This window comes from Mytilus trossulus, chromosome 1, assembly GCF_036588685.1.
Source record: "Mytilus trossulus isolate FHL-02 chromosome 1, PNRI_Mtr1.1.1.hap1, whole genome shotgun sequence".
In the NCBI taxonomy this organism is placed as follows: domain Eukaryota; kingdom Metazoa; phylum Mollusca; class Bivalvia; order Mytilida; family Mytilidae; genus Mytilus; species Mytilus trossulus.
The window spans coordinates 70,555,860-70,569,077 of NC_086373.1; the positions used below are offsets into that span (position 1 = coordinate 70,555,860).

General features: G+C 31.4%; 1 protein-coding gene across 2 annotated transcripts in view; it reads right to left on the bottom strand.

The window, feature by feature from the left end:
- Positions 1-13,218, bottom strand: part of LOC134683373 (putative ferric-chelate reductase 1 homolog) — a 37,174-nt gene that overhangs the window by 9,899 nt on the left and 14,057 nt on the right. The window contains exons 2-7 of one of the 2 annotated variants that reach the window (XM_063542656.1): positions 5,030-5,224; positions 4,161-4,294; positions 3,429-3,526; positions 2,652-2,781; positions 1,593-1,796; positions 1,250-1,345 (exon numbers count right to left, since the gene is read on the bottom strand). In XM_063542656.1, coding sequence (XP_063398726.1) covers positions 1,250-1,345; positions 1,593-1,796; positions 2,652-2,781; positions 3,429-3,526; positions 4,161-4,294; positions 5,030-5,219 — 852 coding nt within the window. In that variant the 5' untranslated portion in view covers positions 5,220-5,224. Of the gene's footprint in view, positions 1-1,249; positions 1,346-1,592; positions 1,797-2,576; positions 2,782-3,428; positions 3,527-4,160; positions 4,295-5,029; positions 5,225-13,218 lie in introns of both variants that reach the window. The other variant, XM_063542647.1, reaches the window with a different exon arrangement.

Sequence of the window (13,218 nt, forward strand, 5' to 3'; positions counted from 1 at the left end):
ACTCGAAAGACTATTAGTATCAGAATGTTTGTAATGTTCGATTAATATAAAGGTGTGGGGTATGTGGAAAAGTGAATGAAATTTGTAGCTGCAAAATATAGGCAACAGTAGTATACCGCTGTTCGAAAGTCATAAAAGTCATCGTTTTTCTTAATCGTCATAACGAGGAAACCTAAGTTTTAACATATTTATTCGTAATGGATTGGGAAACAAGTTTTTATTTCAATTCATTTCCACTTTGCAGGTGCGATTGCTGCCTTGTAGCGGCATTAGTCTACTCTTTTTTTAAATCTACAAGGGTGTCTTTTATGTGCAGGATATATGGCTGTCTATTAACACGGGTCAGTCAGTGATCGTCCTCTTCCGACAGACTATTATAGTTTCTAAAGACCATACTCGGAAATGGTGTCAAGTAACCTTAATATTCAATCAATTGTGATAACGCTCCTTGACAAGAGATTCTTCCAGCTGACAGTCTATCATTATATTTTGATATATGCATATAGTTCTGTCATCCAGACAATAATTAAACACATTTCTGTTTTACCAAAATTAGTCTTATTTGTAAAATCAGAATATATTTATCGTTTAGTATATATATATATTTCTCTAATTCTATGGAAATTTATCCCTTTGCGAACCCATTGTATAAAAAAATTTAATCAACGTGTCGTTGCTGGTGATCTCAAAAGATCATTGGATGATTTTAAGGGTCATGACCTTTTTAGCTAACTGGATAAATCAAAATTTGATAACAGGTGTTAATGAAATTGACAACTTCGTGCAATGTGAAAGGCACTCGAAGGGATTTTTCGGTTAGAAAAAAAAGAAAATGTCTTTTTAATCATTAGAGAAACAGATTCTTACATAGTTACTCGTGGGTTATCGAGTTTATCCAATCTCGATAGTTAAATTGTAAATTTTAAAGTCCTTGCCGAGGCGGCTCGGACTTTAAAATTGATAATTTAACTATCTCGATTGGATAAATCCGATAATCCACTGGTATCAATGTAAGAATCTATATATATTCGAACTGAATAAATATATGTCTTTTGCAGTATAAAAGGTGATACCAAGAATGCAGATTTCAGGGTTGAAAACATCTGTTATACTCATTAATCAGTTGACATAATTAAAGGAATGGAATAAAAAGATATACTGAATTCATTAAAATATCCCCTATTTCCATAGATGTGTAACGTTAATCAATTTAATATCTATACAAAATGTTAAATTATTAGATAATTACATTTGTAACTTGTTTATTAACTTTGCCGTCATTATAGCTCCGTTGGACAGCTGTGCTACCACCAACATTCAAACAGGCAACTACTTCATCTGCACCCTGCATGTAGAAAGAAAATATTTTTAATGTCATGTTAAAAAAAAAAGTAAATTAACAAGATTTCTGCTTTATTTTTATTTTTTTTAATAAAACAGTATTTTGTTCAATTTTTGTTTTTAAATATTTTTTCAAGCAATTCAACAAATATACAATAATTAAGAACCCTTGTCCTTTATTTTTATAATGAGGTAGCAAATTCAAACTGTTAAAATTTGGATAATTACAATACACATATTAAAAAACCTACCATCTTTAGGTCACTCGAAAAGGCAATGGCAATCCATTTATTATTTGTGTCTTGTAGTTTTGTTGACAGTTCAAAGTCCACTGCATCACCATTATCTCTCCAGGTTACAATATAGTTACAAGAGTTACCAGTACAATCTATAAAACATCCTTTTGTAGCTCCACATTCAGAATCAGATTTAAGTGAACTAGTATCTCCCGGTAACTGAAAAGACAATCAGCATGAGTAAAATTATAAGTATTCCAAAAGAAAAATAGATGGTTTCAGATGGAAATTTCTTATCATTATACAAATAATAAAAAATTGAGTTGGGCCTTTCATTCGTTTTTATTGTTGTTTGGGGTGGGTTTATATTATCTGAATGCCTTAATGGTGATCATTATAGGATTACATTTTTGTGGAAATATTTTATTTTTTTTATTATATGTTAAACTTAGGCAATCACTTACCCATTTTAGTATCTCCAATGTATAAACAGGACAAAAATTCACAAAAAAGTCCCATGCTTAAACAGTTATTTTAAGTTTGTTGGTGAATTGCTGTAGCGATTAGTAGTATACACATATATGACTGGTTTGTTTATCTCTTTGACACATTTTCATTTCCATTCTCAGTTTATATAAATACAAAGTGGAAGTGACTAAGCTAACTGTTCAAGATTAAAAAATTACAATCAATATACTCTTGAAAACTGAGAAGCAATCCTTAGAATCTTCTATTTCATTTTCCTCGTCAAACGCGATATCAAAGCGAAAATAAAAGCTACTAAATATTCATTGAATTTTGATATACCCACCTATTTTATAAACAACCGCGGAAATTCATGAATGAACCACCCAATCAGAAGGCTACAATCTAATGAAATTTATGAGATATGCAATCAAATAAATAAAGATTATTGCAGAAATTAGTTTGAAATAGATAAATCACCATGTATTATAATATTAGATTGGTAATGTTAAAAATAAAAATAATAGTACGTACTATACTAGCTTTAGTAGTTGGTTTAATGGTAGTAGTACTAGTAGTGGTAGTAGTTAGTTGGATGGATTCTGTTACCGGTTGTGTTGTCGTTTCTGGTTTCTGAGTTGTTTGTAACACAAATGCTTGGGTAGTTTGTACTTCTGGATAAATTGCAGAAGTAACAATGTTCATCCAAAACGTTGTATAAGATTCTACTACTGTTGCCCTAAAATGAAATATAAACGACGTTTCAAATACAAAATTTCAATCATGGTATCTATGATGAGTATATTTACAACCAAATGGTCGATGCCACGATGTTTTTATTCTCCGAGGGTATCATAAGCCAAGTATTCAGCACTTCTGAGTGGACATGAATTGTCATCATTATAAATAAACTGTTAACAAAACTTTGCATTTTTTGAAATACTACAGCTTTTCTACACCAGGAATAGATTACATCAGCTGTATTCGGCAAAACCTTTAGGAATTTTTGTTCCTCAATGCTCTTCGAATTCGCACTGCATTTGGCCTCTGGTGCAAATACAACATTTCAATCCTAGTATCTAAGATAAGTTGTTTCACTGGAATTTATTGAAGGAATGATATACTTTAAGATTAGTTCATTACTTTCACAGAATAGAGATGTTTTCCAAACAAAGTATAGCTATCTTTTTATAAAATTCTGCTATTAGTATTCATACCAATATTTGTCTGGAAAACAATCAATATTTTTTTAAATAATATTCTTAAATTATATGACGTAGCTTATACCAAAACCATTATCACTCAATCTGGTAATGTATTTTACTCTCCATCACAAAATTAAAAGAACGGAATTATTGGTATTGGTGACATAAATAAATTACTAACACAAAAATCACATTGCCTGTAGTGTCAGCTGTTGGTTGCCATTGAAACTCTAGTCGATACTCCGCCTGACTAGTTTGATGAGTAACAGCACCAGCACCCTGAAAATAGAATAGTGTATTATTTTATATGTTCTTCATGTTTGTTTGATTTTTGTTTTTTATGTTGTTCTTCTCTCAGCGGGATTCTACAACGTGTAGCAACGCTTGCACAGTATCCAGCTTCCTAGACCACTCGACCAATTAGACAACTAGTTTTTATAAATATGCAATTAGTGTTATAGACTATCTTAGAAGTATTTTTCAATGTTGACCTATTTAATTTTACTAATGCAAGCGTGCCTAATAAGTCTATTGTTCGTCTGACGAACAAAATTTAAATTCTGGTTTCTATGATGAGTTTATATACAATATATCCCTTTATTAGAAAGTAAATATACGGTGAGGATTCAGCAGAAAATCCCCAAATCATTGACAGAATTTTTGCGACTTCAAACTAGAAGACAAATTTTCATTGCCATTTAAATGAAATTAAACCCCATGAAAATATTTAGCTTTTTTAATGATGTATTGACAAACCTCTTTGCGCTAGAATTACATGTAAACTTCAATCAATTCATAAATGACAAATTGACTTGCATAAATGTTTGACCAAGGGAATCATTTAAGAAATGGTTATGGTTATTTATATTCATGATATAGCTATATATATATAAATCATAAAACTTAAAAGTACCGATGAGCCGCAAGGTAATATTTTGCCTGTTGCTGAATTTGTAAATCTACCAATATTGTTGTTTAAAGTTGCTGGGTCTTTAGCTCCTATGATGTAACCTGCAAACGACGCTCTTGTCGGTGATACAAGTGTTACTGAAATATAAATAAAACAATTAAACATTATACAACTCTTTAGAATTCGAGGGTTAACAAGTTATTGAAATTGTCCCGGCTTTTTGTATTTGTATTTGTATTTATTTATTATACAAATGTCTTCTATGAGTCTTAAATAAAAAAAAAATAGCAGATCTAAATCAGCAATTTACAACTTCGCAATGAAATTAACTTACAAAAAAATATAAACTATTAGCAAGATTTACAACTATTTTTATTTCCATGTTCCAGTACTTCGGTATTGGCATGAAAATACGGATTTTGTGTTATTAAAATTTGCTGTTACAAAATATGGCAATTTTTTATAAATTAAGGAATGTATCTCCCTCATGCAAAGCTCTGATTCCTTTCACGGATTTGGCTATACTTTTTGGATCTTTTAGATTATAGCTCTTCATCTTTTTTATAAGCTTTGGATTTCAAATATTTTGGCCATGAGCATCACTGAAGAGACATGTATTGTCGAAATGCGCATCTGGTGCAAGAAAATTGGTACCGTTAATTTTATTATAATTGTTATTATTATTTTATTTATTATGTTACTCTTTTTTTTAATGAAGACTTTTTTTTAACGTACAGTGATTATCAAAAAATTCTGTTTTAAAACCACTATAACAATTAAACCGTATTTTCAAGTGCTTCTGATCTCAAAATAATTTATATAATACAGAAAGAATAAATTCTTGACATGTTTCATCCTGATCACCTACTTACTTGTAATTGTATCGCCTTGTTTGTATGTGTAAGAACTAGCTGTCAATGTGAAAGGCGGTAAGCTATTTTCTGGTTGTATACTGCTATGTGACGGAAACATATCTCCACATTTAGAGGCCGGAGCACCTGTTCCAAATCCCTGTACCCTTTGGATAACAAGAGCTGTTATCAAAAACAGAACGGACTGCATAATTTCTGTAAAGAAGTGATGATGATAAATTAGAAAATACTAGTCATTACAATTGTCGTATAAGGATTTTAGTACTTATTAACGGAAGCTAGATATGATGTATTTATTTAATGACATCAATTGTAGATCTATACCATAACTACTTAATTTGTATATGTATAAGGTGGTGTTGATTGTGAACTAATTTTAATTTAATGTAGTGTGTGTATCAACGGATTTGTATGAGAACCTTCTAAATGGATAGATTGAAGGGTTGTGGCTATCGATGGAGTTCGGTTTACAATTAAAATTAACACTAGATGCATTTCGTGCAGCAGACGTGCTGTTTGTTTTTATATTCCTGATACGCGGAAAAACTAGAACAACGATTTTGATTGAATAATTGATTGACATTAGTATTTAATCGTAATTATTTCATGCTTGTTCAGGGCGATATGATTTTAATCTTATTTGAATATATATTTCACCGTCACACTGAGTAAGGGTTATAAACATGGTTAATAGAATACAGGTCCACATGAAGACATTTTCCCACCAAAACCACCTTTTGCCTGGTCTTTGCTCAATCAAGATAACGCAGTAATCGTTATCCTCGTGTCACTTGTTAAATAAGAACAAACAACTATAAAATCAAGCATTTTGACATGATAGATTCTTGCACATCAAATCAAATCAAATTAATTAAATCAAAGAACGCCACCTCTTATTAGGCAAATGATTTGACCGTGAATTATTACACTAGTATTTTTTGTCTTCCTGTTTCTTTTTTGCTATGAATCACCCATCATCTGATTCTTATGAATGCGTCACACAGATGGTTTATCGTAAGACAAACGAGAGTGATTAAGGGAAATTTTTAAGCAACGTTTTATTGTTTCGTGAAGAAAAAGTGATATAAATGTTTAGCTAGGTTTTTATGACAAGGTATAATAAATCCCCTTGCGACATTGTTCAATTATAATACACCTAATGGTAATATGGTTACACTGGATTGTTAATCATTATATTAGTTATTTTTTGTGGAAGTTTTTTTTTGCAAAAGGTGAAAGAAAAGTATATTGTATTATCTGATCATATATTCAGTCTCCATTTTTAGACTGAGAACAGACACACATGTGTATTTACAGCTATTTATATACATGTATGATAGATGTTGAAGTCATTCTTTATGTTTAAAAATTATGATATACGAGTGGTGTTTTTTTGTTTTTGTTTTTTTCTGTTTTGCTTTATTACTATAGATTGTCGTGTGTCTAAGTTATCCGATACATTATAAAGCCTAAAATATACACAATCTCTGCTAAATCATATCGAAAACTAATTTGTAAACTTATGTAGATGGGTTATGAAATAAATATTAAGAACTCTTTACTCTTAACTCTTAAACATAAATGGACAATTACATCTTGCGAATAAGACACTATTAGTATTTTCTATTGGAATCAAGTCAGTGCCAATTTTCCTGATATTGGTTTCTTGTCAGTGTAACATCACCAGCCTTTCACTATTATATGCATAGTTGAAAATGAAAGTAGATACCAAAGGACAACGTATTTTCAAATATTAGCGTCAATAAAAGACCATGTGTATACAATTGCCTTAATATTAAATCCTCTTCCTGACCATTTGTTTTAAGTATTTCGATAGAATATAGTTTAGTGCACAATTCAGTATAAGTATCAGCTCGTTCAATCATATGATCAAAACACCTATTAATTTAACCTTCCTAAATGGGTCCCAAGAAGAGCAGGAACTACCAACCATTCCGTTTCAACGGAATGTATCCCTCGTTTTTAGAGTTTTGTGTCCCCCAATTTTAGTTTTCTTGATTATGATTGGTCTTTTTTCATTTTCTTTTTGCCATGTTTTTGTCATTTTTTTATTTTCCTCACTCCTTTGATTGCCGATTTGGTATTATTTCCCCCTTTTCTGTTGTGTAAATTAACTGGATACTTTTAAATTCAATTGATTTGGGAAACACTTACAACTAAACAGTTATAGTAGTAAATATGTAGATCGAGCTTTGATCTTTGGAATCTGCTTTCTTTTTACCAGTCGTACATCAACCAATTTTTACAATACTTTACGAAACAAAATCATGTCTTTTGTAATACTGTTCGCTTTAAGTAAATGTGAAACAATTCAGTAAATGGACGTACTTTAACATTAAAATCTTAATAAAAAAAGATGCGTTTTTTTTATTAAAACAAGTCGAATGCAATTTTAAAATGACTTATTCCTGACATTTGACTTTATTTTAAATGTTTAGATGTCATAATAAATCCCTGACAACTTCATTAATGGTATACCATAACAATAGAAACTTTTGAGTGCCTGTGTTTTTGTTTGTTTTCCTTTCAGTTATGACCTTGTCAGTCAGTCTTTGATGTGGATTTTTTATAAAGCCAAGTTGTCTTATTTTAATTGTTTATATAAATTATTAGAAATTATTGCAAATATTTCCTGATAAATGTGATATTTTATTATTAATATTCACCATTATTGAAAGTGTATGGAAAGTCTAGACAGTGGTAAATAATTGTAGACTCGTGTGAAATTTTTTTTCTTTGTCTACGGATGTTCGATTATGTTCATGGCAATAAGAACCAATTGACATCAATTTGTTGCAACAGATCAATATTTTATAAATCAGTCGCTCTATGATATCAATAGCCAAGGTACTTGGGAACTGAAATCTCAAGTAAACTTTAAACCGCAGATAACAGCAAAAATAACCTAGTATTACCACAAAACATTTCTATTTCTATTAGATATATGTCGGATTCAAACCTATAGCGGGTTCCAAATCTATGGCAGATTCCTAATCTATGACAAATGTGACGTTACAAACGCCATACAATTCAAATCTATGCCAGATTTTTTCTCTCCAAATCTTTGGCAGATCTTTAAATCGCGTTTCAATAACTAGTATGCGCCGCTCGCACCTTTACACTTCAATGCTCAGCATACCTTGATTAAATCGGAAGGAGAGAATATGGGTACCCATTAATGACATAAAATCAGTAATACGTATACGTGCACAGCAAAAATCACAAAAAAGGAAAGGAATAGTGCTTAAGGAGATTCCTGTACCAGGTCAGGAATATGCCAGTTGTTTTCCATTCGTTTGATGGGCTTTAACTTTTTAGGTATTCGACTGGTGGTCTAATGATGTCAACAGGAACAACCAGTCAGTAGAAATATGTGTCGACTACGCGACAATACTGTTAAAGATAGTAGTATTGATACATAAGATGTCCTATTCAAAAGATTAATTCTTCTGATGGTCGATCGTTAGACACTGACACTGTCACACCAACAAGATACCAACTTCATAGCTAGAACTCATTTAAAGGAATCAGAGAAATGCTTCTAGCCATACACGAAACTTTATATCTTAGATGAGTTGTTATCAATGGGTCGATATTACTACTATTTGACGGTTCAACTAGCCCAGTAGTCAGTAGTTTTGCGTTGGCATGAATTTTCATTGATATGTTCACTTTGATATTAATTAACTGTTTGTAAAATACTGAACAATTCAAATATTAAGACTTTTATGTTTCTAGTATTATAGGAAGTACACTGTATACAAACTATTCTACATCTTTGGAATGCGTCATTTCATTGTTAACGTTTCGGAATGATTGAAAAGGTTAACACCTGTTTTGCAAATAATATATGCACATTTAATCATTTACGCAAATATTTTAATCATTATTGATTTAATGTTATATTATGAATTCACGTGGTGAAATCATTAACCTGTTTATAGCAAAATGACTGGCAACTAAGCACATTCTTGCAATTCTACTGGAAATGAACACACATTTCATTTATATCGAGAAAACTCTCAAAATAGGGACGAAAGATACCAAACGGACAGTCAAACTCATAAATCTAAAACAAACTGACAACGCCATGGCTAAAAATGAAAAAGACAAACAGAAAAACAATAGTACACATGACACAACATAGAAAACTAAAGAATAAACAACACGAACTCCACCAAAAACTAGGGGTGATCTCAGGTGCTCCGGAAGGGTAAGCAGATCCTGCTCCACATGCGGCACCCGTCGTGTTGCTTATTAAAACGCACGAAATTTAAAAAGTGTTATTTCATTTTTGGTTTCTCGAAGTTGTAAATTCGGCAACAAACGCAAGAGTTAGGAAGGTTCATACCAACAATCATCAAAAGTATTATTTTTTTGTCAACGTTATAGATTTGCTATATACATTGTATAACAAAAAACGTGCATACTGGACTAAGTATAGTATATGCATGGGTTCAATAATTTCGTAAACATTAAATTTTCAAAAAACTCGTTTCATATGACTTTAATAATTGAGATTCAAATGGGAAACACAAATTTAAAACTCCTTGTTATATCCCAAATTTAAAATTACAATATTTATATCATTCAAGTTTCACCAATGTTAATCTGAAATACACTCATTACAATAAAATGAATTTAGAAAATGTTTTATATAGATTTTGATGATATTAAATATATTTCTGAATAATGATGTTCCTCTAAATAGAAATGTTGATGACATTTCTTTATGACAGCGGCTATTTCTATTATCATAATAGTTATCAAAGGTACCAGGATTATAATTTAGTACGCCAGGCGTGCGTTTCTTCTACATAAGACTGATCAGTGACGCTCATATCAAAATATTTATAAAGCCAAACAAGTAGAAAGTTGAAGAACATTGAGGATCCAAAATTCCAGATAGTTGTTCCAAATACGGCTACAGTAATCTATGCCTGGGATACAAAAATCCTTAGTTTTTCAAAAAATTCAAGTTTTGTAAACATGAAATTTATATAAAAAAAAATGATCACATTATTGATATTTATATCAACACCAAAGTGTTGACTACAGGGCTGGAGATACCCTCGGGGTCAAAACGTCCACCAGCAGTGGCATCGACTCAGTGGTGTAAATAGTCATCAAAGGTACCAGGATTATAATTTAGTACGCCATAAAATTGAAAATCAATTAAGATCCGTGTTAAGCAACCAAGCTGACTCTCTGGTACAAACTGAGTTCTATCGCCTTTTTCCGTACCAGGAACTTTTACAAGCCTCGTTCGTAATGAATTCCTGAATTCAAATTAGGTTATGTTAATTCAAAAGCCGAAAAGTCTGGTTATTCTTTTATAGTAAGGCAAATACAGATTTTACCACACCAAAATCTCTGGATAGTTAAATTTTTAAAGTTTAAGTCTCGATGGAGGTTAAATACTTGAGTCCACTGGGGTAGAATTGAAGAATCTATTTATAAAATGATTCAACGGAAAATGAAAAGAGCAATGGTTTGAACAGAGATTACGGAAAATAAAATGCAACAAATATAATCAATGTGTTGTGTATCTGAAAATTGATCAAATTGTTCAGAACCGCGTTAAATGCATATAAAATTAGGGAAACATGCATAATGATTGAAATTCTATTGAATTTTATTGATAAAATAAATAAATGATTGATAATGACTGATTAAAATCAATAAAGTGGGTGTAGCAAATGTTTATTGTCAATATCTCCCTACATCCACGCGGAAACTATATAAATATAAAACTTTAAAGTCATGTTTGAATATTCCCAAAACAACATTATGTATGATCACATCAAGGCATGTTTAGAAAAATGGCAATATGAAAATGTTTGAATTATAATTCAGCTTATGTACGAATGAATTTTGTGTTATAGAATGAAAAATAAACCCCGAAATGACAATGTAAAACAATTCAAATGAGAAGACAAACCGGCCTAATTTATGTACAACTAACGAACGAAAAACAAATATGTAACACATAAACAAACGACAACCACTGAATTATAGGCTCCTTACTTGAGACAGGCACATACATAAGAATGTGGGGGGTTAAATCTATCTGATTAATGAAAACGGAAACAGCATTTACGCTGGATAACTGTTAATAACCACAAGCCAGAAATGACCTCCATTTGAAAATTTGAAAATGCAGGAATAGTACATTTTAGGTTTAAAATACCCAGGAAATCGTTGGCATGTGAATTGAAAAATCATGTTCATTTCAAAAATTGGTTTTCTGATGTAGTATTTTCTTCCTGGTGCTTTGATCGTGAAATATTGTTGGTTTTATATCATATATTCACTGAAAAGGTTAAATTCAGACGTAAGCATTCAATTTGGCTTTTCCAAAACACACCCGAAAAATCTACATTTAAACCCCTAACCCCCCAATCAAATGGACCTCGTATAAGAAGTCATCAAAAATATTTGCAACAAGTGAATATTTGATGTAAATTTCCTGTTATCATATATTGTGCGGGTTTTTTTTCAATTTTGGTTTGTTGTTTTCAGTTTCTGTCCATCTATTGTACAAGAGTGTAAGAGCAGACATGCTACACAAACATTTAAACTGAAAAAAACAGCATTTTAAGAGTAAAAACGCCTATTTGGTAGACGATTGATAATTTAAGTCATAATCAAAATGCATTTACTAAGATTTCATTTGAAGAAGTTACAATAAATCAATTGAAACATGACATAAAAAGGCGTTATGCACATGTCTCAATCTTTACTGTGGTTGGACGAAATAACGGAATTGAACAAAAATACAACAAAAAAAGATGTATGCAACAATATTAAATAAAAACCTTACGGACATAAAACCACAACTTAAGAATGAACTTATTAAGATAAATTAAATTGAAAGAAGGTATCATTTTCACCACTGTCAAATTGTTTGAATTTTGTAGCCTTTAATACATGAGTATGTGAGTATTACTTACAGCTTCATTTTTTTCATATCAGTTCAATGTGTAATCATATTCATAAAGAGTACACATTAGTATGATTCAAATAAGGAATGTCAAAACACATTTTTAAAAAGGGGCGAAAGATACCAGAGGAACAGTCAAACTCATAGATCGAAAACAAACTGACAACGCCATAGCTAAAAAAACAACAGTACACATGACAAAACATAGAAAACTTAAGATTAGGCAACACGAAGCCCACTAAATCATTGGAGGATCTCAGGTGCTCCGGAAGGTTACGCAGATCCTGCCCCCCATGTGGCATCCGTCTTGTTGCTCACGTTATTATAATCCGGTAAACAGCCTAATTTGGTACGTCACATTCATGAAAAGGGAAGGGGATTGTTGTTATGAAGTAAAGATATATCCGATATCATCTGTGAAACGGTTATTCCATAACGATCAACCAACTCGTGATGGCGTTCGTAAAATTTATGAAGGGATGATTTCAACTTCACCACTTGGAACTCTTGGGTTGAAAGCTTCCTTGTGAGCAGCAATTCTCTATCAAGGAAAACATGATAGGAAATACAAGCACGGGAATATCGTATTAATTAGGAGATATATACTCAATTTGCAGGCGCTGCTGAAATGTTGATACTTAGAAATGGAAATTTTGCAATTGGGAACCTGAAATCATCTCTTTGCTTGGTCCGTTCCTGTGTGCTGTTGCGTTTCGGTGTTGTGTCGTTGTTCTCCTCTTATATTTAATGCGTTTCCCTCAGTTTTGGTTTGTTGCCCCGATTTTGTTTTTTGTCCATGGATTTATGAGTTTTGAACAGCGATATACTACTGTTGCCTTTATTTGTCGTAAACATGTTCTAATTGAGAGTCCGGTTATTACAGTTCTCAGTTAGGAAGGGTTTGTTCAGACATATTTCACTTTTAAAACATGATGAGAAAAAGAGTATAAAGTAAATTGTTCTACTTTTTAAAGACCTGCGATTCGTTTAACAACAACACAAATCATAATTTTAAAATAAACTGAAGTGTTCAAGACTTATACGAATATTTTACTCTAAAGATTGTTTTGTGAAAAGAGTCACTGAACAATATGTACTTGACAGGGTTTTTAATGATTGAAATTTATCGAAGTATTGTATTCTTTTCTTAATTTACACTTACCTTTACAGGTATAAATTAAAGATGTATATGGTTTTGAACTTACATAAAACTTGGAATCATTTG